The sequence below is a fragment of the Astatotilapia calliptera genome, chromosome 12 (assembly GCF_964374335.1).
Source record: "Astatotilapia calliptera chromosome 12, fAstCal68.1, whole genome shotgun sequence".
In the NCBI taxonomy this organism is placed as follows: domain Eukaryota; kingdom Metazoa; phylum Chordata; class Actinopteri; order Cichliformes; family Cichlidae; genus Astatotilapia; species Astatotilapia calliptera.
Window position 1 is genome coordinate 34,622,833 of NC_137433.1, and position 21,210 is coordinate 34,644,042.

A 21,210-nucleotide genomic window follows, 5' to 3' on the forward strand; every position below is an offset into this window, starting at 1 on the left:
TTTCTACCGGTGTTTTTGGACCACAGGGATCCTGTCCAGGTGAGTCTGTCTCCAGCACTGCTCTCCAGTTGATCCCAGGAATCTGCTCTTCTCAGTGCTCAACAGCTGAGAGAGTTGGATGGAGGCTCGTCCAATCAGCTGGTCACGGCTGGTTGTATCTCTATGCCAAACCTCCACCACCAGAGGAACTCTACAACACACAGTTAAAACACATGAAATCCCCCCGCTGCTTTTTTAACACTTCTCCTGAACTAACACCAAACTAATGAACATTCCTGCATTTTTTCTTTCTTAATTTCTGCTGTGAGATTTTAGAACATTTGTTACCAACCGGTTCACTTTAAAAAGTGGAGCTCATCTCATCAAGCATAGCTGGCATTCATGTACAAAGCTGCAGGAGTATGAGCTGTAGCAGGAGAGCTCGTGCTGCTACACTGAGATCAATGAGGCGTCATAAGAGAACAAGGACAACTATCGCAGGCTGCAATTCAAAACTGTGGAGCTGAAGTCTGTTCACAACATTATTTATGAATCCAGTTTAAGTACGAGTGAGCCATCTTTCTCACAAAAACACATCCGTATACATGTTCCCCAGCCTCACTACTGCACAAATACAATCTGATTCTATGGAAACACTGTATCAGGATAACAATGTTTCCTCAAAGAATAAGAAAGAAAGAAAAACCAGGTGACTACCAGGGGACTGCATAGTGTTTCTGTTTGCTGCTGGTGCGGGGCGATGTCATCGGTGACATCTCGAAGGTGGGACGTCAACGTGTGTGCATGTGACAGTGAGTGAGTGGTCTATGAGTGTGTGTGTGCATGGCTGAGCCCCGGACCCTGTGGGACATGGTCACCGCTCCCTGCTGGACGCTTATGCCTCTCCCTGGGATGTGGGTGCTTGTTGGTTCCGGGTTGCGTGACTGGATGCTCTGGTGTGGCCGTTGGCCCGCTCCCTTTGTGAGTCAGGGTAGCTTGATCGATCTCGTTGGTGGGGTGGGGGGGGATTGCTGCGTGCTGGGTGACTGTGTTCTCAACTTGTAACAGGGTGGCCGGCCTCTAGCAGGTCCACTGCCTATTGCCTCTGGGAGTCTCACCCTTTGGCCATGGGCACCCCATCTGGGGCCTCCATCCTTCTCCTCCTTGGATGGATGCGCGGATGTCGCAGTGATGTGTGGCCTTGGGTCCTCAGTACTCTTCAGGGTCTTGGATGGGAGAGTTGCCCTGGTTCCATCTCCATCTGTCTGTTGCTCTTGTGGGGTTGTTACTGCAGCTTCCCACCCTCATTATCAAGTCAATTCATGACAAATACACATAAACATCTCTCAGGTGATTAGTATATTTTCTCATTTTTGTGTTCCAGGTGCTGTATGTTTGTTTTTCTTACAGGTGCAGCAGGTGTCGATACATTGTTCATTTCTATTTGTGCTCCATCCTATTATTATACCCCCCACACACACTTTTTCCCCTGCCTGTCCTACCTTACACATTGTCATACTTTATCACATATAATGTAATAACTGAAATAACACAAAAGGAAATGAATAAATAATCAGATAAAAGATTCACATGAACACAAGGAGGCTATAAAGATTTTATATAGCTGTTTTTGGAAAAGCAAAATGTGTTTGGCACCACAGTGCACTCAGATCACAACTCTGATTGCAAAAGCTGCCAGACAGGACAGGATTTAAAAATAAAAAAAGGGCATCATGTTCATTTGCAGTGACCATTCCCTCAAAGGTGTCACAAAACATAACAGCAAAATGTTCTCTACAGCAGAACTAAGAAAAAGGAAATCACTGAAGGGTTCAATGGTTCAGGTTTTTCCTTTAATTTTTCACCCATTTATGTCATTTATACTGTCATGAAAAACAAACTTTGAAGTAAAAGGAAAAAATAATTATAGATGATAACTTAAAAGGAAACACTATTCGAGCTGTCATTATAATAGGTCTGGAGTTATTTTTCCATCAGAAGAGTTTTGTGCCTGTTGGCTGACACAGAGTCAGAGAGCTGATCCCTCAAGCAGGAGGACAAAGAGCAAACCAACGATAAACCCGACAGCTCAGCTTTGTTTAAATAATGTATGAAGGTGAGATGGTTTCTTTGCACTTATTTATGTTTTACTGTGTTATCATTAAAAATATCACCACTGGACCTTTATAACTATACAAGGTAAGTTACACTGAATATTTTTTCCTGATAATATTTACTGATACTGAATGAAAGTGAATTATTTAACTGCGATCAACATTTGATCTCCTTCCATATGTTTAAAGCATGATATTAAAAACAGGGTCCATCAGTTGCAATAATAGCTGCACTTCTTTAAATTTTGATGGAAGAATGAAGTTTTTTTCCCTACCTGCTGAAGGTTTCCTGTAGCTGCTGTGGCAGGGCAGCAAAGTCGAAGGCGCAGTAGGACTGAGGCAGAGACACCTCCGTGTTCCTCTGCAGCTCCACAGGAGGGTTAGTCATGATCGGAGCAGCACTGCCAAAGAACTGGTAGGAGTACCTGAAGTGTGACAAATATACAACCATCAATGAACAGATAAAATTAAAACCACTGCACTAAATATTTGGATGGATTCCTAAATAGAAAATTATCTCAATCAAACACCAGACAGAAGTCCATGAAATCTTACGATAATAATTTTTTTAAAGGCATGTTTGTTATAACCGATTTTTTAAAATAAAATGTTAGAAGTGATGATTGTGAGTAAAATACAGGAAAACTACTTCCTCTATGTTGAACAGTTGATAAATTAACCATCCACACTTATACAGACCTTTAAATCACTAAAGGTAAAATCAGTACATTTATTTGTACATGTTAACAATTAAAAATCGTTACTGGCCCCATTAACCCAGTTTTCAAGATACTTAGCAGGTAGTTTACATCTTATGGTTTTTGAGAACATATAAACAGGTTTAATGGCACTGATAGCATTGCATGATTGCAAGTCGCAACTGGGCTTGTTTTTTATATGGGAACGAAATCATGGCAGACAGGATTTGTATGTTCTTAATGCAAATAATTTGTGTATTTCATTAATAACAACTTTAGGCCCAGAAATTTTAGTTATGCAGCCAGACCCTGAACCTCAACAGCTAACAAATAGATGACCACTCAGGCTACAGCCTCAGTTTCTACCTGTTAATGTTTCTAAAGTAGAATCACTGTGGCGATCGCTTTGTGCTGGTTTTCATGTTTGTTTTGTGTTGCCGGTGTTGTGCTTACATACTAAGAGAAAGATCACGTGTGTGCTCATTAGGATAGTGCATTAGGTGCCGGTATGTTGGGGTGTGGCCTATTGCCTTATATTGTAAAATGTAACTATGAGAAAATGCATTTCAGGTGACTTTACGGAGAAACAAGAAACTAATGCATCACATTGTGTAATTAATTAATTTCTCCAGTAAATACTTAAGTAACGCACTGCATTATTTGTAAAACCAGTAATGACTCAGAAAAAAGAGGAAAAATACCTCCAACAAACCTTCGACCCACAGCATGCAATTAATTTGCAAGAATCGAATGTCTTCGATATCTTGCTTAGTGATGGTGATGACTCTCAAGGCGGAGTCAATGAGAACCCCGTGAGAATCGATAAGGATATGAATTAAAAAGTAATATCAATAATGGCATCAGAATCGCTAAATTCTTATCAATTCAATTGACATAATATTTTTTTAATTGTTAGATTAGATTAGATTAGATTAGATAGAACTTTATTAATCCCTCGGGTGGGTTCCTCTGGGAAATTCGATTTCCAAAAAAGCACAGCACCGACAGAAGTTACAGAATATTATATTATAATATATGTATATATATATATATATATATATATATATATATATATATATATATATATATATATATATATATATATATATATATATATATATATATATATATATATATATATATATATATATATATATATATATATATATATATATATATATAATACACACACACACACACATATATATATATATATATAAATACAGAGACAATATAAATAAAATATACGAAGGGGATAAATAGAATAAATAGGAATAAAAATAAAAATACAAGTGAATTGCACATTTCAAGTATTGAGTCTATTGCACCGTTGACTATTTACAAAAGTATTGCACAAAAGGTATTGCACAGTGAGGTGAAGAGGCACTACAGCTTAGTTGTTCCCCCCTCCTTTGTCCTCCTGTTTCCCCTCCCTCTCCCCTCCAGGGAGGAGTTAAACAGTCTGATGGCGTGTGGGACAAAGGAGTTTTTAAGTCTGTTAGTTCTTGTCTTTGGGAGAAGCAACCTGTCACTGAACAGACTCTTCTGGTTGTTAATGGCCGTGTGCAGAGGATGTCTGGCATTGTCCATAATGTCCATCAGTTTCTTTAATGTCCTTTTCTCTGCCACTGTCACCAGAGTGTCCAGCTTCATGCCGACCACAGAGCTAGCCCTCCTGATCAGTTTCTCCAGCCTGGATGAGTCCTTCTTTGCTTTGTTGTAAACAAGCTGCAATTTCTAATGCTTGGCACCATGTAAATAAAACTGAATGGAAATTAAAATGCTTCCTCCTGACTCAGGCTCAATGCTGCTGAGTGTTTGACAGATATTAATGTGAACATCTAAAGTTCCCTAAAATCTCTGCACAGCACCGTATGTGGAAAAACTCATTCTGACAGCTGAAAGCAGATAAAGTGTTTCACCTGAGCGTAGCAGCAATGGGGTGGGGTAAGCTGAGGTTTCCCAGGCTGCGAAGGTCCAGAGAGAAGCAGTAGTGATGAGCAGAGGGGGGGATGGAGACTTTGGGAGCAGAAACACTGACGGATGACATTCCACCATCCGCTGCAGCCTCAGGCTGTCTGGGCAGCGATGCTGGAGCCTCCAAATCTGTAGCTGGACACCAGTGAACAAACTTCAGCTCTAAACCTTTCAAACTTCTCGTGTGAAAATGACAGCTGCTTATTTTAAGTCCTACCTGCCAATCCTGTCGGCTCTCTGCCGTGCCGGAGCTCATCCAGCAGACTCTCTGCTTCGCTCTCTGTATGAGATGAAGGAGGAGGGAGAGGAGGACCCCGAGGACCAGGATGTGGAGGAGACCCTGCAGGCTTATGGACTGGAGAAGAGCTTCGAGGTCTCTGTTCAGCAGGAGGAACAGCAGGAGACAGCGCTCCACTAGCCTCTTTATTCCCCACAGACTGCTGAAAAGACACAAGACCATGCATCATGACATGTAGTGTGATAATCGGACAACAACTCAGGTCCATCATAAAGCATAACAAAAACAACCAATGCATCAGGAAGTTATAAAATCACAGTGGTAAAGAAACACATGAAATCTAGTCTGAGGCTCTATGCAGAGTTCTGCTCTCCCTCCAAATTGCTGGGAGTGCAAAGATTCATCCTTCATTCATCTCATGTAATTTAGAGCTGACAACATCCCAATCATAAATGTTTTAGAAATTAAACTCTGAGTACTTGTTTTCATTTACCTGCAGTGTGACCTCCTCCCTCCTCAGGGTTACAGCCACTCCCAGAGTCGGCTGCAGGTCGGTGGGCAGAGCAGGCAGCGTCTGCTTGACTCGCTTCGGAGGCTGCAGGAGAAAGGCTCCCTCTAGTGTCGCTGCTTTGTTATCCAGATCCGTGGAAATACCAGCCAGAGCTGAGAGAGAAATGTCAGTGCTGCCCAAAGAGTGATTCCCACAGCACAGGTGGATCTGAGGAAGAGAAAGGACTAAGACATACAGGTACACAGCAGGTAACTGGGAGGCAGGAGCTCCCAGTCAGGCACTCACCTGTAAACTGGGCTGCTGAGACAGGAAGGCTTTGAGGATCTGTTTGCTACTGCGGATGCGCACAGACGCGCGCTCTGGCTCAAAGTCAGGACTCAGGAGGTTGTGGAAAGGCTCGCTGGTTATGTCGTTCCCCAGTAAAGAATAGTAGAAGAAGAACTCTGAGCCCTCCGCTGACAGTTTCATGGTGCTGGGGACCAACTACAGCGAAACAAAAACATTTCTGGTTTTAAAGGATTCTCTTTTAAAGTCTACATGTACATGTGAAGATAATTTTTCAGTTTCAGTCAGCATGCTGGTAAAATACGAGTGTGTGCATGTGTGTGATAATGTTATAGAGTTATATATATTTTACTATTTTATTGAAGAACTGTTTTATAACAATTTTAACTCCCACAGAAGCTGCAGATTTTCATAAACCGGGGCGATCGTGGCTCAAGAGTTAGGAGTTCGCCTTGTAATCGGAAGGTTGCCGGTTCGAGCCCCCGGCTCGGACAGTCTCGGTCGTTGTGTCCTTGGGCAAGACACTTCACCCGTTGCCTACTGGTGGTGGTCAGAGGGCCCGGTGGCGCCAGTGTCCGGCAGCCTCGCCTCTGTCAGTGCACCCCAGGGTGGCTGTGGCTACAATGTAGCTGCCATTACCAGTGTGTGAATGGGTGGATGACTGGATATGTAAAGCGCTTTGGGGTCCTTAGGGACTAGTAAAGCGCTATATAAATACAGGCCATTTACCATTTACCATAAAAAACATTCATTTAAAGTTAAATATGAATAAATACTTGAAGTTCACTTTTAATTAATCGATAGTTAACTCAAACATACAGTTTTTAAGAAAATGTTAGCAAAAGTCAAACGACTTTACTCGGTTGCGTGACCCTGAAGTACACCGACAGAGAAAACGGGCAGCTGCAAGTGTTAATGGTCCTTCCACATGTTCCTCTACAGAACATTTCTCAAGATTTACTTCTCTAGATATATTTCAATAGCCAGAGGCTTTCTTTCACTCATGGTAGTTCTTGCTGAACAAGTCAAGGTTGCGGAGGGCTGAAGCCTAAATTAGCTGTCATCCAGCAAGAGGCAGAATTCACCCTGGACAGTTTCAGGCTCAAAGACACACCTATGACCAATTTGGGATCACATCATGTGTTTTGACTGTGGGGGAGGAAGCCTGAGAAGCCAGAGAGGTACAAAGAGAACATGCAAACTGTACACAGAAAGACAGCTGCTGTGATGTAGCAGTGCAAACCACTGCAACACAGTCGTCAATTCAAATTAAAAATCTGATTACATTTAGGCTATTCAACAGTGAGTTATTGTCAATATGACATTCATTTATTTGTTTATAGAGAACCCCTGCTAGTACTTCTTGAATTCTGTTTTTTTATTATTTTATCTGTTTCACTGAAGAGCACATCAGCCATCAGAGCCATGCAGCGCTTCCCTTCTTCTTTGCAGGGCTGGTCGACTAATTGGATTTCCATTTAATTACATTTTTGGCTTCTGGGGATAAAACGATTACTTTTCTGCCTTTATTTTTGCTATAAAAACGAGAGCTTTTGGTCAAAAAATCTACAGCGCATGAAATAATTGAAAATGGCTCCCATTGGTGAACCAGTAGAAGGACAATTAATGGGTGCCTGCAGGTTCCTTTGTTTTCTCTCACCCGCTCTGCTTTCGGGTTTCTGGGACGTCATTTGGTTATCAGCTTCAGCTCTCCCTCGTTTCTTTGCAGGGCTCTTATTGCCACCTGCAGACATCTTGTGGGAGAGGCTGTAGGCCAGCAGGGATTGGCTTTACATTTAAAAGCAACTGCTAATCTGGGCCCCTGACACCATAGCCATGTTTTTTCAATTCATTTATTAGTTTTAGTATGTTTAATATATGCATGACATTAATTAATAGTTATACTAAACATTCAAGATTAGAATTACTGCCACATTAAGCTATAAAATAAAAACACCCCAACTACACATTAATTAAGATTTATAACTAATGCTGCGCAGCGTGTAATGTGAAAACAATTCTAATTGTAATGGTTGGAGAAGAGATTGGTTTAATTTGGCAGTGAGATACTCAGTGTCTTTGCTCTCTTATTATGACACTCCAAAGGAGGCAGTCCCTGTAGGAGCAGTTAAGAGATGAAGCAATAATCTTTCAACAACAATAACCACCTGTGATATTCTTCATCCATATTTTAGAAGTCATTCTGAGAAAACTGCTGTGCTTTTATTTCTTTAATACTTTTCTCAGCTTCTCCCAGAGTGCCTTTAGATGACCCCAAATAGCAGGCCTGGGGATGCTGTCAGCTGGGTTTATCATCATTATCTGACACGTGGAAACAGAAACAACCCATGCAGCAGTGACAACATACGAGCGAGCCAAGAAAAAGAGTGTTTCTCCATTTTCTGTTATCAAACTTTAGTCCAGATACTGGAAATTTGTGGGTGTGACATCACTTTGGCTACATTATCTTAAGCAATAACAATTCAACATTTAGGTCTGACGTGATCAGACAGGCATCAGGGTCAGAGTTCGGTCTTTACCTGCTCTAGTTTGGTTGCGAAGGCCACGGTGACAGAAAGGACAAACATGTCGGTGCAAAGATCTGCCGGCCCTACTTGATGGTATCCCTGGTCTGGGATCAGTATGGCCTCCAGCCTCTCTGGGAGTAGATCGGTCACCGAGGAGGAACCTACACCAGCATAACAAGGAGATCAAAACAAGCAGTAAATAAAAGAGCAAAAACAAAAATCTTACAGGTTGCAGATGTGAAGAAACCACAAGTTTTATTTTTATTCACTGAAACCACCAATTATTCCTCTCTGATGTTTGCTGGTAGCAGAGCAACGCTTACACAAGAACCGGAGCTGAGCCTGAAGTGAGACTGTACAAAACCACAAGCAAGACATCATGGCTGCAAACCAGGAACTGTGTGAACAGAAGTTTAACTCTAAATAGAGCAATGTTCACCTCAGACACATTTTCAGATCTGAAGTGTACAAAGTGAGATGTCAGAACAGGTTGTTACAGTAACTTGGCAGCAAAAAGGACTCAGAGTTAGGGCTGCAACAATAAACTAAATGCTTAGGTAAAAGCACGGCTCTTTAGCACGCCCTTGTGTTAAACGATGAGCAGGCGAGTGTTTCATTCACATTTGTTACTAAAAACAGACCTGCAACTGAACCTTATTTAGGAGCAATGGATGAATAAAACGTAAGACCATGTAGCCCCCAGTTTTTCACAACAAAAACACTGATAAGACAACAACAGCAGTGATGATGACACTGTCACATACACACACACCACCGTGACTGAGAAGGTGAGCTCAGATTGAGTGAAAGAAAACGTGTTTCTAGCATCCAAAATATCCTGGAATTACCATTAAAACCTTCCCTGGGAAAAAGCTAACGTCCTTCTTCAAACCACCTGGTCAGCAAACTCTGACATGAGGAACTTTGTAGCTGCTCCATCCACTGCCGTTTGGTTTACACAGCAAATAAATCTGCAGTAAGTCTCCAGAAGTTGTATTAAAATATGCAGATGAATGTTAACTTGGTCTGAAAGGATGTTTAAATTACACAGCTTCCTGAAGACTGACGACAGACGTCTTATTTTACGTGGCGCGATGCCTGCAGCACACAGGGTGAGTCTACAGGGGGGCATTTTCAATTCCTCAGATTAATAATGAAATAATACAAAATACTGTGTTAATTAAATTGCATTCATATTTTTAAAAACTGAATTAAAAATATTCATAAAAATAAAAGCTTTTTTTCCCAGCAAGCCAATAAAAATGTACATGGACCAATAAACTCTGAACCACTGACCTGAGGGTTGTTAGGTAGAACGCTGAATTATTATTACGTCTACATCATTAACTTGTTGTCAAAAGCACACAAACACTTGCCTCGTATTAATGTCAGAAAACCTTCCAAGAAGCAAGAGTACAAATTGCTTACATATCTTATTTTATTTAGCTTTGACTGCACTTGAGAGTATTTATTTATTCAAAATATCTAATATTTATATATATATATATTTTTTTTTTAATTACGTTTTAATATGGCACATAAATACAATCAAAGGATTTATTTTTTCTGACAGACGTTATATGCAGTTAAACTTTAAAGCATTACAATTTCTAAAATAGAAAACAATGAAAAGTTCATTCTGAAAGACGTGCTTTTTGTCTTTTGAATGTTTATTATTTCTTATTAATAAAACAAAAGCATTTCTTATCTGACTTCTCGATTAATCGACGGAATAATCAGTTGATTACTCGATTAGTAAAATAATCAATAGCTGCAACCATTCTCAGTAAAAATATATTTATTCACTTTCTGAATTACCTACTTGTGTATGCAATCTTGTGAAAAAGCGGCACATAGCATTTAGACTAAGTATAAACTGTGATAATCTCAATGAAAATATTATATTTGTTTTAAATGTAATGAGTAATAGAATAGTAGTTCTTCACCCTCATAAGTAAATCGTAAACAGAAACATAGACTGAGTGCTCCCTTATGATTTTTTCCCCCTGCAGTAACAGCCGAAACACAAAGCCCTTGCAGTCAGTGCACTTTAACAGGCAAATATGAACTAAGTGAACTTCAGCTCAAGGCTCAACTGTATAGACTGGGAATATTTTCCCAGAGAAATGATGAGATTCAATTTTCTGAATGTGCGACTTTATGATCTTACAAGTGCTCACTTCACAGAACGGAAATCCCACAATCTGAGCTCCTTCTGCAGCTATGACCCTGTAATGACTAACATAACACATGACTAATGCTATATTATGTTATGAAAGAGACAGACCATCAGACCACTGTTCTTTACAATGTCAGTAAAAGTTACACCAGATCCTCCATCAGTGCACTAATCTGTCAAAATGATGGATAAGCTCTGGAGTTGTCTGTCATTGTCAGAAAAAAAGACAAGAATTTCTAAAAGTAATTTTTTTTTCACATCTAGAACCCTGGAGGAGGTTAAAAGTATGCCCGGTTTAAATAGAGACGGATTTTACACATTAAAAACTCTGGATTTAGGCTCCATGTATGCTGCCAACCCACTATTCTCCCTTCTTAGATTTCAAACATGAGTCAGTGTTTTCTCTACAACTGAGCCAAGATCTGGACCTTTTTCTTCTTACTCACACTTTATATTTGAGGGTGACCAAAACCTAAACAGTAAGCAGTAACTTTATAGAAGGATGTTAAAGGAAAATAAAATCCCAAGCTTTGTCTTTTGCCCTGATTCTTTTAAGTTTCTTTAAGGCAGGAATATGGCACAGCAGTGACGACTCAGCACAGAGTCCGACTGGACTTCAGAAAGAAAAATAGTTTATTAAAATGTAGACTGTTCCAGCTCATCACCATCAAACACAAGTAATACAGTTAAATAGAGAAAAGATAAAACCAAGGAAGGTGAAAACAAAAGAAAGAGAGCTGGGAGAGCTCACCTTGTCGGGGCGGGGCCTTCTTGGCTTTGAACCTATCAGGTGAAGGTTCAGAGGGCTTGTTGTCATTCTCCAACACCATGCTGAGCAGGAGGGAAGGTTTCTGTTTGGTGTACTTACTGCTGAGCAGTGGATACCAGCGTGACTCCTGATACACACAACAGATTTATCAGAACATCAGCCCTGCATAATAAATCTTCTACCAGCGCACCTCTGAACAGACAGACAGACAGAGAAGACGTTCACCTGTTTGACCTCCTGAACTGATCGAAGGTCAAGGACAATGTAGCCGACGCTTTCTTTTTTCTTGCTGACAGGGTCAACAGCAAAACACTGAAGCTTGATGGGAGTTCGCTGCAGTCTGAAGAGACAAGGCCATCAAGAGGCATTAGTGTGACTCGGCTAACATTTTCACAACCCTACTTTAGAAAGGTTTTTTTGTGGTTTGAGATAAAATTTGTTTTCTGTAATACTTCAAAGGGTAGCTGCCTAACAAATCAAAAGTATTAGAAAGAACATCCAAACAGTCAGACAAACTGCTGTGATCGAACACCTGGGGACACAGGGAAGGAAGAACTTCCTTTCAACAGGAAAAGACCTCCACCAGGGCCAGGCTCAGAGAGGAGTAGCTATCTATTGTAACAATTTGGGAGGTGAGGCGAAAAAAGAAAAAAGAAACATTGGCTAATTATGTTTTGTTCTCGTTGCTCAAACAATTAAATGAGAAAATAACCAGGGAATCATGAACTAGCCAAATAAACATTTGTTACAGCTCAACAGAAACCTCTTTGACTTAAGTCTTAAGAAAGTCCAAACATGTGAATTATGGAAAATTAATAACAATAATCAGCCTCTGTACAGTTGTGAAGAGGCAGAGCATTAGGTACAGACATCAAAAACCTTTTTTGGTCCCTGGTTGGTGTTATTTTTCTTCCAAGGTTGCAGTTCCAAGTAACTCTACATGTACTTGGCTATGTCCATCTTTTACATACAGTCTATGGAGGCATGTGGTTGCAGCTCTACAGTCAATCTTTTCAACCTACTGTAATTTAATGGAAATTGTTCTAATATTAGTATTTTGTGGTTCTTAATTAAATAATTAGATAATAATAATTAGATTTTTACAATATTACCACAACTTTAACCTCAACAACATAATTAAAAAAAAAAAAACAGTCGCGTCATCACATAGTAAATCCAGTAGAATGTGCTATGCTTCCACTGTTTACAAGCATGTAGCAAAGAAGCATCGCAGCTAAACACAGTGGGTGGAGTCAAGTTGTGTATTGACAGAACAGACAATATAAAAGATAGACATGGACAGGGCTGGAAAAATGTATCCAACGACAAAGACCTTTTGTATAAATCTATGATGAAAATAACAGCTGTATCATGAGATCAAAAATATTAAATTACTCATAGAGCCCAGGATGTGATTAAAAAGTTTCAAAAACACATGATATCTAACCTGTGCTGGTGCAGCGTCCTGCGGTCAAGCTCCCAGGCCAGCTCGGTGCTGAACTGCGGTTGCTCTCGGTGCTCTACAGGATCCGTGGCCAGCTGCTCCCCGTCAAAGCTCGCCTGAACCACCAGACTGAGCCGAGGACTCTTGGGGAAGTGACGACCTAGGGATTGACACAAAGTGTTTCCGACACACTGGTTACACAGATGCTGATCAATTCTCTACTTTGTCCCACTTTCTATTATGTACATCAAAAAGGTTTTGATGTACACAGCAGAGAAGCACTATATAAGAATCAGTCCATTTACTTTTTACCATCTAAGTAGCTGTATTAAATGATCATGACGTCAGTATAAATCAATATGTGACTATGACTTTTTCGTTAATTGAGCTGGCCATTAATGTCATGGTAAATTTGGCCTTTTAATTCGAAATAATTTAAAACTCTTGCATTCAATTCTTGTTTGTGAATGTCACTAAAGATGTATGCTGTATAACTACTCCACCTTATAAAAAGAACAGTTTAAAGAAATAATATAAAGGCCAACAAAGGCCAAACAGGTGAACAAGAGACAGAAAGCAGTGAAATCCCACATGGGGTGTTGCACCTGGCCACCCTATCTGCTGTGTGCTGAGCCACAAATCAGAATACTGATGCATTATCTCTGAAAGCCTGAATTCATCAAAACACCAACACAATGTGATGACTTGCAAATTCAACGATGACATAGAAAGTCATAGGTGTAAGAAGCTTTCTCAGCATAAATGACATTAACGTGGCTTCTATACTGTCCCCAGTGACAGGAATAGCTGCTTCACCAGCTTAGGGCGTGTCATTCGAACAGCAAACACTTAATGCCTCCTCAGCCTGGATTTAATTCACCGACCTGAGATCACCACCAACACTTGCAGCAGCAACAGGTTCGGCTTTTCCCCATGGGACTAACAACACCCGTTAAACGGCTGCAGTTGTGGTACCAACGAGTCAAACACGTCACGTATAAGCAAACATGGCTGGTAGCTCCAATGTAGGAGGGTTATCGGAGGATATCCAGCTCTTTAAATCGCTCACCTTCCAGAATGGACAGAACGATGAGAAGTTGGTCAGTCTTCGCAGCCATGTTGACATTTGTACAGCAGGGAAGTGAAAAAAAAGTTTTATTCAAAATGGGAAAACTCTCCTTCCCGCCGCTGCTCAGCTGAGTTTTGACGAAGATGTCAAGGTAAAGAAACGTAGTTTACATAAAGAATAACTGTACGACCGTTACAGGCAGCAAACAGCCGCTTTGTTGTCAAGCTTTGGCGCCACCCATTTTGTTTTCAAAGAGGAAGTGATGATAAAGGCGCCCGAGTTCTTAGCACCTCATGCTGGTTGGAGGTGGAACTGCAGTAAAAGTTAACCACTACTACTATTACTACTACTACCACTAGTACTGCTACGTCTGCTATTACTACCAGAGTTATTATAGTTTTGTGTTTTCTGAGTATTTTGTAATTTAGTTTAGATTTTTTTTTTATTCTAATATAACTGATTTTCATTTAGTTTCCAGCGTGGGTTTACTTATTTAAATTTACTTCCTATAGTTTGAAAATGTTAATTTTGAAAGCATTATGTTAGCACATGGAGGGAATGTGCTGAACGTGATGTTTTGGACAGTCCTTGTTAACCACAGCCATGAATATGGTGGCCCTGAGAGGCCAAACGGACTGCAACTTAAGAAAACACCAGCAATAAAAAGAAAACGCTGCAAAAGCGACAAGGGAAATAGGAAAAGCGAAAACAGAAAACAGACTTCCAAAAGCACAAGGGAAGTGTTTCTGGGGAGACAATAACCCGACGCACCAGTTGCAGGAATTTATTATTACTGCTTTCAGTTTTCCTATTTCTGTTGTCGTTTTTCCTTTTTCTGTTTTGTTTTTTCCTATTTCCATTGTTGTTTTCCCTATTTCCGTTGTGTTCTGTGTGCTTTTGCAACCTTTTTTCTTATTGCTGGTGTTTTTTTTTAAGTTGCAGTCCGCTTGGCCTCTCAGGGCCACCGTACATGAAGGCCTCAGGTAGGTTATGATAACAAATTTTTTTAACCAAATTAACATTAATGCTGAATTTAAACAAAGTTACTTTTGCAAGTTCACAAAATCGTTTCACTTATTTTTTTTAATCTTTTTTTATTATTTTTTTCAAGTCTAGTTTTCATTTTAGTTTAATTTTAGTTAGTATTAATTACCTTGATTACTACTATCAAGTAAGCAAAGAGCAACACACTTAAACCGAACTTCTAAATTCAACCATGTCAAATAATCATGTATTATTTTGAATGACTGACAGATTGTTCATTAATATGAATTAACTGAAATATTTTTGTCTTGTATTATTACTATTAGTATCATCTTCTAACCGTTTTCCAACAGGACCCTATAAATCACTTGTACCTTGCAGAGGACAGATGTTTGCCTGTCATATGCAAGGTGTTACACTTCATCACATAAAACTGTTTTTCACACAGTTATTTTTCAAACATTTAAAAAGCCAATGGTCAACATGCTGTTGAAACACAAATATCCTGAAGAAAGAAAGAAAGAAACAAAAAAAACCTTCACTGACCAAAAATGTATATAAACATCCTTTAATCATGATTGCCAAACATATGAATTAAGGCATATACAGTATAAAAAAGCAACAGCAGGTTTCATGTTTTTGTACGTTTTCAGTGTGTGAATAACTGGATATACCAGGTGGATGAATTGAACATACCAAGCAGCCTTTTAAAGACAACACTGTGTCTCCCAAAAGTTGACAGCATCTTGTAAACAGAGTTCATAGCATTATATTCAAGTAATAGAATGATCACTGATACTATGCAGGTAAGGTGTTGTGAGTGAGGCAGAGCTACTCATAGACAAGGTAGACCACTGGGATGATGTCGTCAGTCAAGGGGCCACAAGAGGTTATTTATAATAAAAACAATTATACAAAAAGGAAGCCCCCTACTGTTCAGTAGGGCTATAACCCCAGTGCACACTTTCCTGGCGAGGTTATAGTCACAATCGTTTGTTGAGTGCTCATTTGTTAAAACATGATTATTCTGTTAATTATATAGGGGGGCCATTTAATCTAATGGCTGTCTCTACTTTGTGATCTCCAATTTTCTGTGATATTTGATCTATTTGATTCACCTTTCATATAAAGGCTATTGTCTAATTAATACACACAAATACACATACTGCAGCACTGTGATATTGAGCTACTCATGTCTTTAGCCTAAACCAATAGTCATTAGTCAGTGCTTCCAAATTTTTGGAGATCATACTGGTCATACTTGGAACTGTTCTGAGTCTGTAGCTGATATCGAAACCATTAACTGGCCCTCACTCTCAGCCATAATCCTCTTGACATGGTGGCTATTGATAATAGCTGACCATCCAGAGGCTTTTGGATCAGAGGGCTGGTGAAATAAGCCTTGGATTATTTGCTTGACTGACAACCTGAAACTATATTTGCGGAAACAGCCTATTAGAGGTCTACTGTTGGTCTTTTTAAGCACATATGCCAGATATAAACATTATCACTCTGACAGTAGTTCTCCAGTGAGTTTTGAACAAATTTTGGATCATCTGTAAACATACATGCATCTACTGAACCTTATTTAAGCTGGCAGTGGTACAACACCAATGGTAAAGTCAGACCTTTGTGTCTATCAGGGACTCTGCTGTGAGCTAGTTAACTTGTAGAAAGCATGGGAGCAAGAGCACGAGCAGGGCGAAGGATTGTGGCACTCCACATATACAGTATGTCCCCACAGTCATCACTGACAATACAAATGTGGGCATTTCAACAAAAGGATGGCCAGTGTGCATCCACTTTTCATTATTTGAGTGCAGATTTGATCTCATTAGATATTTCTGGCAACTTTTCTATCACTGTAAGTGTCATTGAAAATAAATATTGTAATCAAACCAACTATTTTTTTCCTAGAGCCCAAGAATCTTAAAATATTCTGTTGTATGCATCTAAAAACTGTTTAGATGGCAAAATGTTGTAATCGAAACTGAGCAGAATCTCATGCAAGTCAATGATTTAATGCACAATGTGAAAAAACAAAAGAATAACAAGAAAACAGAAGTCAACCCCAAGTTCACAGTCTGCATCTAGTCGTTCCATTTGATAAACAAATCGGTGCCAGTTATTGTTTTTGGTTTTTTGCCATCAACTCACTATTTTACCTGAGTGAAAATACCATGTTTCAGACAGCCTCGAGGTTATTGTAAATAATTTCCATTAGAAAGGAAAACGTTCACTGGACTTATCCTTCACAGAGAGGTATTTTAACAACAGAATTTATAAGCCCCAGTCTGTACATCTGACTTCAAAATCACTTTGACATTAAGCCTTGACGTTTGCTCTTTCCAAGCTGTTTAACTTGAGCTCATCAGATTAGACGTATCATGTCACATATCACATGATCTTTCACAGTAGATCAAACTATAACTGTTCTAATTTGCATTTTTTAGTCTATTTATAGACTTTTAGAGTAATCTGTATTTGACATGACTGCGAGCTCCAGAACTTCAGTTAGATGGACCCTGAGCATGCCTCAAAAAACAATTCAGCTTTTGAAAACACGATCCCTATATTACTCATAGCCGCTGCTAAACACTGTTGTTTTCGCTGGTTTTATCAGTCTGGCTTGCTAGTGCATGCAAAAACATGCATGCGATGCTGCTGTTGAATTGCAGTCTTTCTAATAGCTGCTGGAGGCTAGCTCCAAAATGAATCAATGCTCCTGCAAAAAATGTAGCTATAAAATTAGTTAATTCTGCTCTTTCATAAGAACTCTATAAGGGATGTATCAATTTTTCTGCTCAGCTTTGGATTTTGTTAAGGCTGGCAGGTGTGCCAACCCAGGTAGCTGTACCTGATCACTGTCTGCTAGCCTGCACCTCTTCTCCTAATCGGAGTCTCTAAACTGGATCTCTCAACTGTGTTTGTGCCGTTGGTGCCATTTGAAACATTTTTAACAAAACTCTATATACATTCTACATTGTATGACCTGCTGCGCAGGACATGCTCGTGCAAATAAAATTTAATTGTGCTTAAGTTATAGTTAGTAATTAGTGCTATGTAAATTTTTCTTATATAGCGCTAATTAGCAGATATCTGTGACTGTGCATTGCACTGTTAGAGTCTATGGATGTAACTAGCTAGCTGATAACTTAGCACCCCACTCCCGAGGCCAAATATGAACTCCAAACAGACTAACATGGTGGGGACCAAAATGGTAAAGGTGAGGCTTCAAAAGTAAAGGAAGTCACAGTGGCCATGTCCTTCTCTGATGTACAAAGCTCAGATGCATGTGATGTAGATTTGCAATGCGTTCAAAAGAAATCATCTGTTACTTATACTTCACTCAACAGTGGCCTAAATATAGCACACCTGAAAAACTATCTGTACGCAAATAATGAAAGTGCATCCAGTAGGTGTGAAGATATTTCACAGACACTAACATCCCTCAGGCACACTGCCACTCATAAGAAGCACAAACTGGGGCGAACTGATTGTATTCATCACGTATGCAGTCTAACCAATGACATCACCACATGTGCTGCAGATAAACTGAAGTCAGCGAGATAAACAGTGGCTCTGTTCCTGCCGGTCGTCCCCGCTCTGCCCTCTGCTCCCATACACGGCCGATGGAGATCAACATAGTGTACGATAAAGCATGTTAGTGCTCTGCCATGAATCTGTACAGAATATATACACCACTGGGTTCCTACATGGCACTGGGCAGGTCAATGTGAAGGTTTACTCTCACATAAAGACAATACAATCAACATGGTTACGCTCAAGTTACAGGTTAGTAATACAAATGTAGCGTCAGCACTATGGAGGGAGGAGGACTTCCACTTCAATAATCATAATGAGAATAATAAGGATAATAATAGACTTTTTAGCTTCCTAATGCTGTTTTTGTCCCATTTAAAAAAAAAAACAGATCCACACTAATGTGGTAAAGTGTAAGTCATCATCAATACATTCAGTCATATCATCATCATAATACACGACAATAACTGTGCATTTCTAAAGTTAAGTACCACAGCCCTGGTTGGGCTGAGTGCACGGCGCTCTGGGATGTTTTGTTTCATACATGCCACCTGCTTCTGTCAAAACTCTGTAAAACCAAAAGCTCTAAAAGTCAGTGATTCTGGATTTATACAGGTAGTTCGTCCTCAAACAGGTCCTGGTCCTGCTTCCCGTCCTGCTGTCAGCTCATCAGTTCCTCTGTGATGAGTTATAAAAGTGGTTCTTCTTTTATTAGTAAGAAATGAAAGAAGTTTTTTTTTCTTGATTTTTTTTTCTTTTTTGTTCTCTGCCTCTCAGCGAGGCGAAGCTTATTCAACACCATGGAATTGATGTCTGATAAATCTGCCATTCCTCATGTGAGACGTGGTCACATGGTCCTACTTCTTCCCTTCGCTGTCTGTGGAGACAGGAAAAAAAAAAAAGGTAAACTTTACTACACTTAGGATTTATGCTGAACAGAAGTAGAGATGCATCTGTGCTGGGTGAAAACAGTCAGGCCTCCTGTTTAGATTTGACAACACAATTTCAATTACAAACACTGTTTATTAACTGCTATGATTGAAATTAATGCAGCATTGTTGTGCTTTCTGTCATGTTTTTCAAGAACCAGGGTGGACAACCTGCTTCTTAATGTGTAAACATACCATAAAACTGGCTACATCTACTTGTTGTTATCTCATGTTAATGATATCCCTAACATTGCATGAATAGTTGTTATAGTCCATGAAAATTCTTCCTCCTCTCAGAGGACACTGAATCGTGTAAACTATAAATAGGACAGATTATGATTGTTTCACTTTGTATTTTTATTCTTTAAAGCTAATAGAGTCACTTTACATGATTAATCAAATGTAAATTATACCGGGCGTTGGTGCAGCCTCCTCAGTTCATCCTCTGTGTGACATTAAGATGTTTTCACTCCTGTTCATTGACGGTGACTCTCCCGTTAAAGGTACTTATTGTAAATTCTTGTGCTTAACACCAACTTCAAACTTTTCAGAATTAACTAAAGCTTTGAAAAGAACATTAAGATTCAACTGCTACATCTTTATGACCCGCACACATATATGCTGAAGAGATATCAACTGAAGCTGAACTGGGGCTGTGCTCTACTTTCGTGTAGTACCAATTTGTACCACAAGATGGCACAGTGAGTCAGTGTAACCTTGAAGCAACACCCATTTCTGTGGGAGCAGCTAAAAATAAATTAATGACTAGCACACATCCTGAAAATATCTCAATACAACTTAGTACAGCATTTGATAAGATGCCGATACTGGCGGGAACTTTTTTGCTAAATTCTTAAAAAGATGATTAGAAAAGACACATTTAAGCCAGCCTTCTCCTGATTACTGTCCACTTACAAAAAGAAGTTTTAAACATCAGGTGGGTGGGACATATGTGCCTGAGATGACCATATTAAGGATCTCCTTGCAACAGTATATTTATATAACAGAAAGCCAGTAAAATCGAAATAGGATCTCTTTTAAGGGGCATTTTATTATTTGTTCTTTCAAGTAGTTTTTTGTAACACAACTCTTTAATACCTGAAGGAAAAACAGAGATAATTGGTACATGATCTGCAGATGTCACTCCAGGAAGATTACAAATTGCTCCTGTTTTTGGATTCTACAGAGAAACGTGGATATTCTTCATTTCTCTGCAGCTGTGTGCCTCCACTGTTGCCATCACTGCTGTTAATCTCCTCCATTTCACAGCAATTTACATTTATAGACAACTGCAGTGTCTGCAGCAGTACTGTAATCATCACATTAAGCTTTTTAACTGCCTGTCAGGTTCCCTCTGGAATATTTTCACAATTTTAAGCAAACATGGTGATATATGGTTTATGAAAGTATATGGAAAACACTGGAGAGAGGGTAATGATCTACTGGAGGATAATTTCAGCAACGAGGTACGAGTGTCGCACAGCCGAATAAGCAGAGAGCTGTTATTCCCAGCAGAGAAGTTTCAGATATTAGATTTATTGACCTGGCAGACAGCATGAAAATGAGACAATTGTCCAGCTCGTTTTGCTCTCAGTTTGCATTTTATGAGAGAAAATTTTAGCCAATTCATTTCATGATATGAAAACCTGGTAGATAATTTATGAGTCTGTGAGCCACACTGAGAGCAGAACAGGATATTCTGCACATAAATGATGAGTAATTTCAGCAGTAAAACAACACCCTGGCCACTTCAGTACTCTGTGTGCCAGAGCTTTAATACAAAAATGGGCCTAGTTTTTACAGTATTAATATCCAAGCTAACTTAGAAAATGCTTCCGTGATTTGAAGGCAATCTGCATTAAAAATCTAAGCAGCAGTTGTGCTTAATTTGTCTCCTTATTAGGGCGACATAAACCTTTCTTTTAAGAACTTGTACATGAAAAGAAATAATAAAAAATGAACT

The 21,210-nt window shown here is 39.5% G+C and overlaps 2 protein-coding genes across 5 annotated transcripts in view; both read right to left on the reverse strand.

Moving 5' to 3' along the window:
* The window catches only part of cep120 (centrosomal protein 120), a 34,945-nt gene extending 20,894 nt beyond the window's left edge, over positions 1 to 14,051 (reverse strand). Inside the window, exons 1-11 of one of the 3 annotated variants that reach the window (XM_026186080.2) lie at positions 13,792 to 14,051; positions 12,726 to 12,882; positions 11,504 to 11,618; positions 11,261 to 11,405; positions 8,343 to 8,491; positions 5,803 to 6,000; positions 5,500 to 5,724; positions 4,986 to 5,205; positions 4,714 to 4,903; positions 2,369 to 2,518; positions 8 to 190 (exon numbers count right to left, since the gene is read on the reverse strand). In XM_026186080.2, the coding sequence (XP_026041865.1) occupies positions 8 to 190; positions 2,369 to 2,518; positions 4,714 to 4,903; positions 4,986 to 5,205; positions 5,500 to 5,724; positions 5,803 to 6,000; positions 8,343 to 8,491; positions 11,261 to 11,405; positions 11,504 to 11,618; positions 12,726 to 12,882; positions 13,792 to 13,840 (1,781 nt within the window). In that variant the 5' untranslated portion in view covers positions 13,841 to 14,051. Of the gene's footprint in view, positions 1 to 7; positions 191 to 2,368; positions 2,519 to 4,713; positions 4,904 to 4,985; positions 5,209 to 5,499; positions 5,725 to 5,802; positions 6,001 to 8,342; positions 8,492 to 11,260; positions 11,406 to 11,503; positions 11,619 to 12,725; positions 12,883 to 13,791 lie in introns of all 3 variants that reach the window. The other 2 variants (XM_026186082.2, XM_026186079.2) reach the window with 2 other exon arrangements.
* Positions 14,052 to 15,327: 1,276 nt separating this feature from the next.
* Positions 15,328 to 21,210, reverse strand: part of znf608 (zinc finger protein 608) — a 66,525-nt gene continuing 60,642 nt past the window's right edge. For both annotated transcript variants that reach the window (XM_026186078.2, XM_026186077.2), the window contains exon 9: positions 15,328 to 19,195. In XM_026186078.2, the coding sequence (XP_026041863.2) occupies positions 19,176 to 19,195 (20 nt within the window). In that variant the 3' untranslated portion in view covers positions 15,328 to 19,175. The remainder of the gene's footprint in view (positions 19,196 to 21,210) is intronic.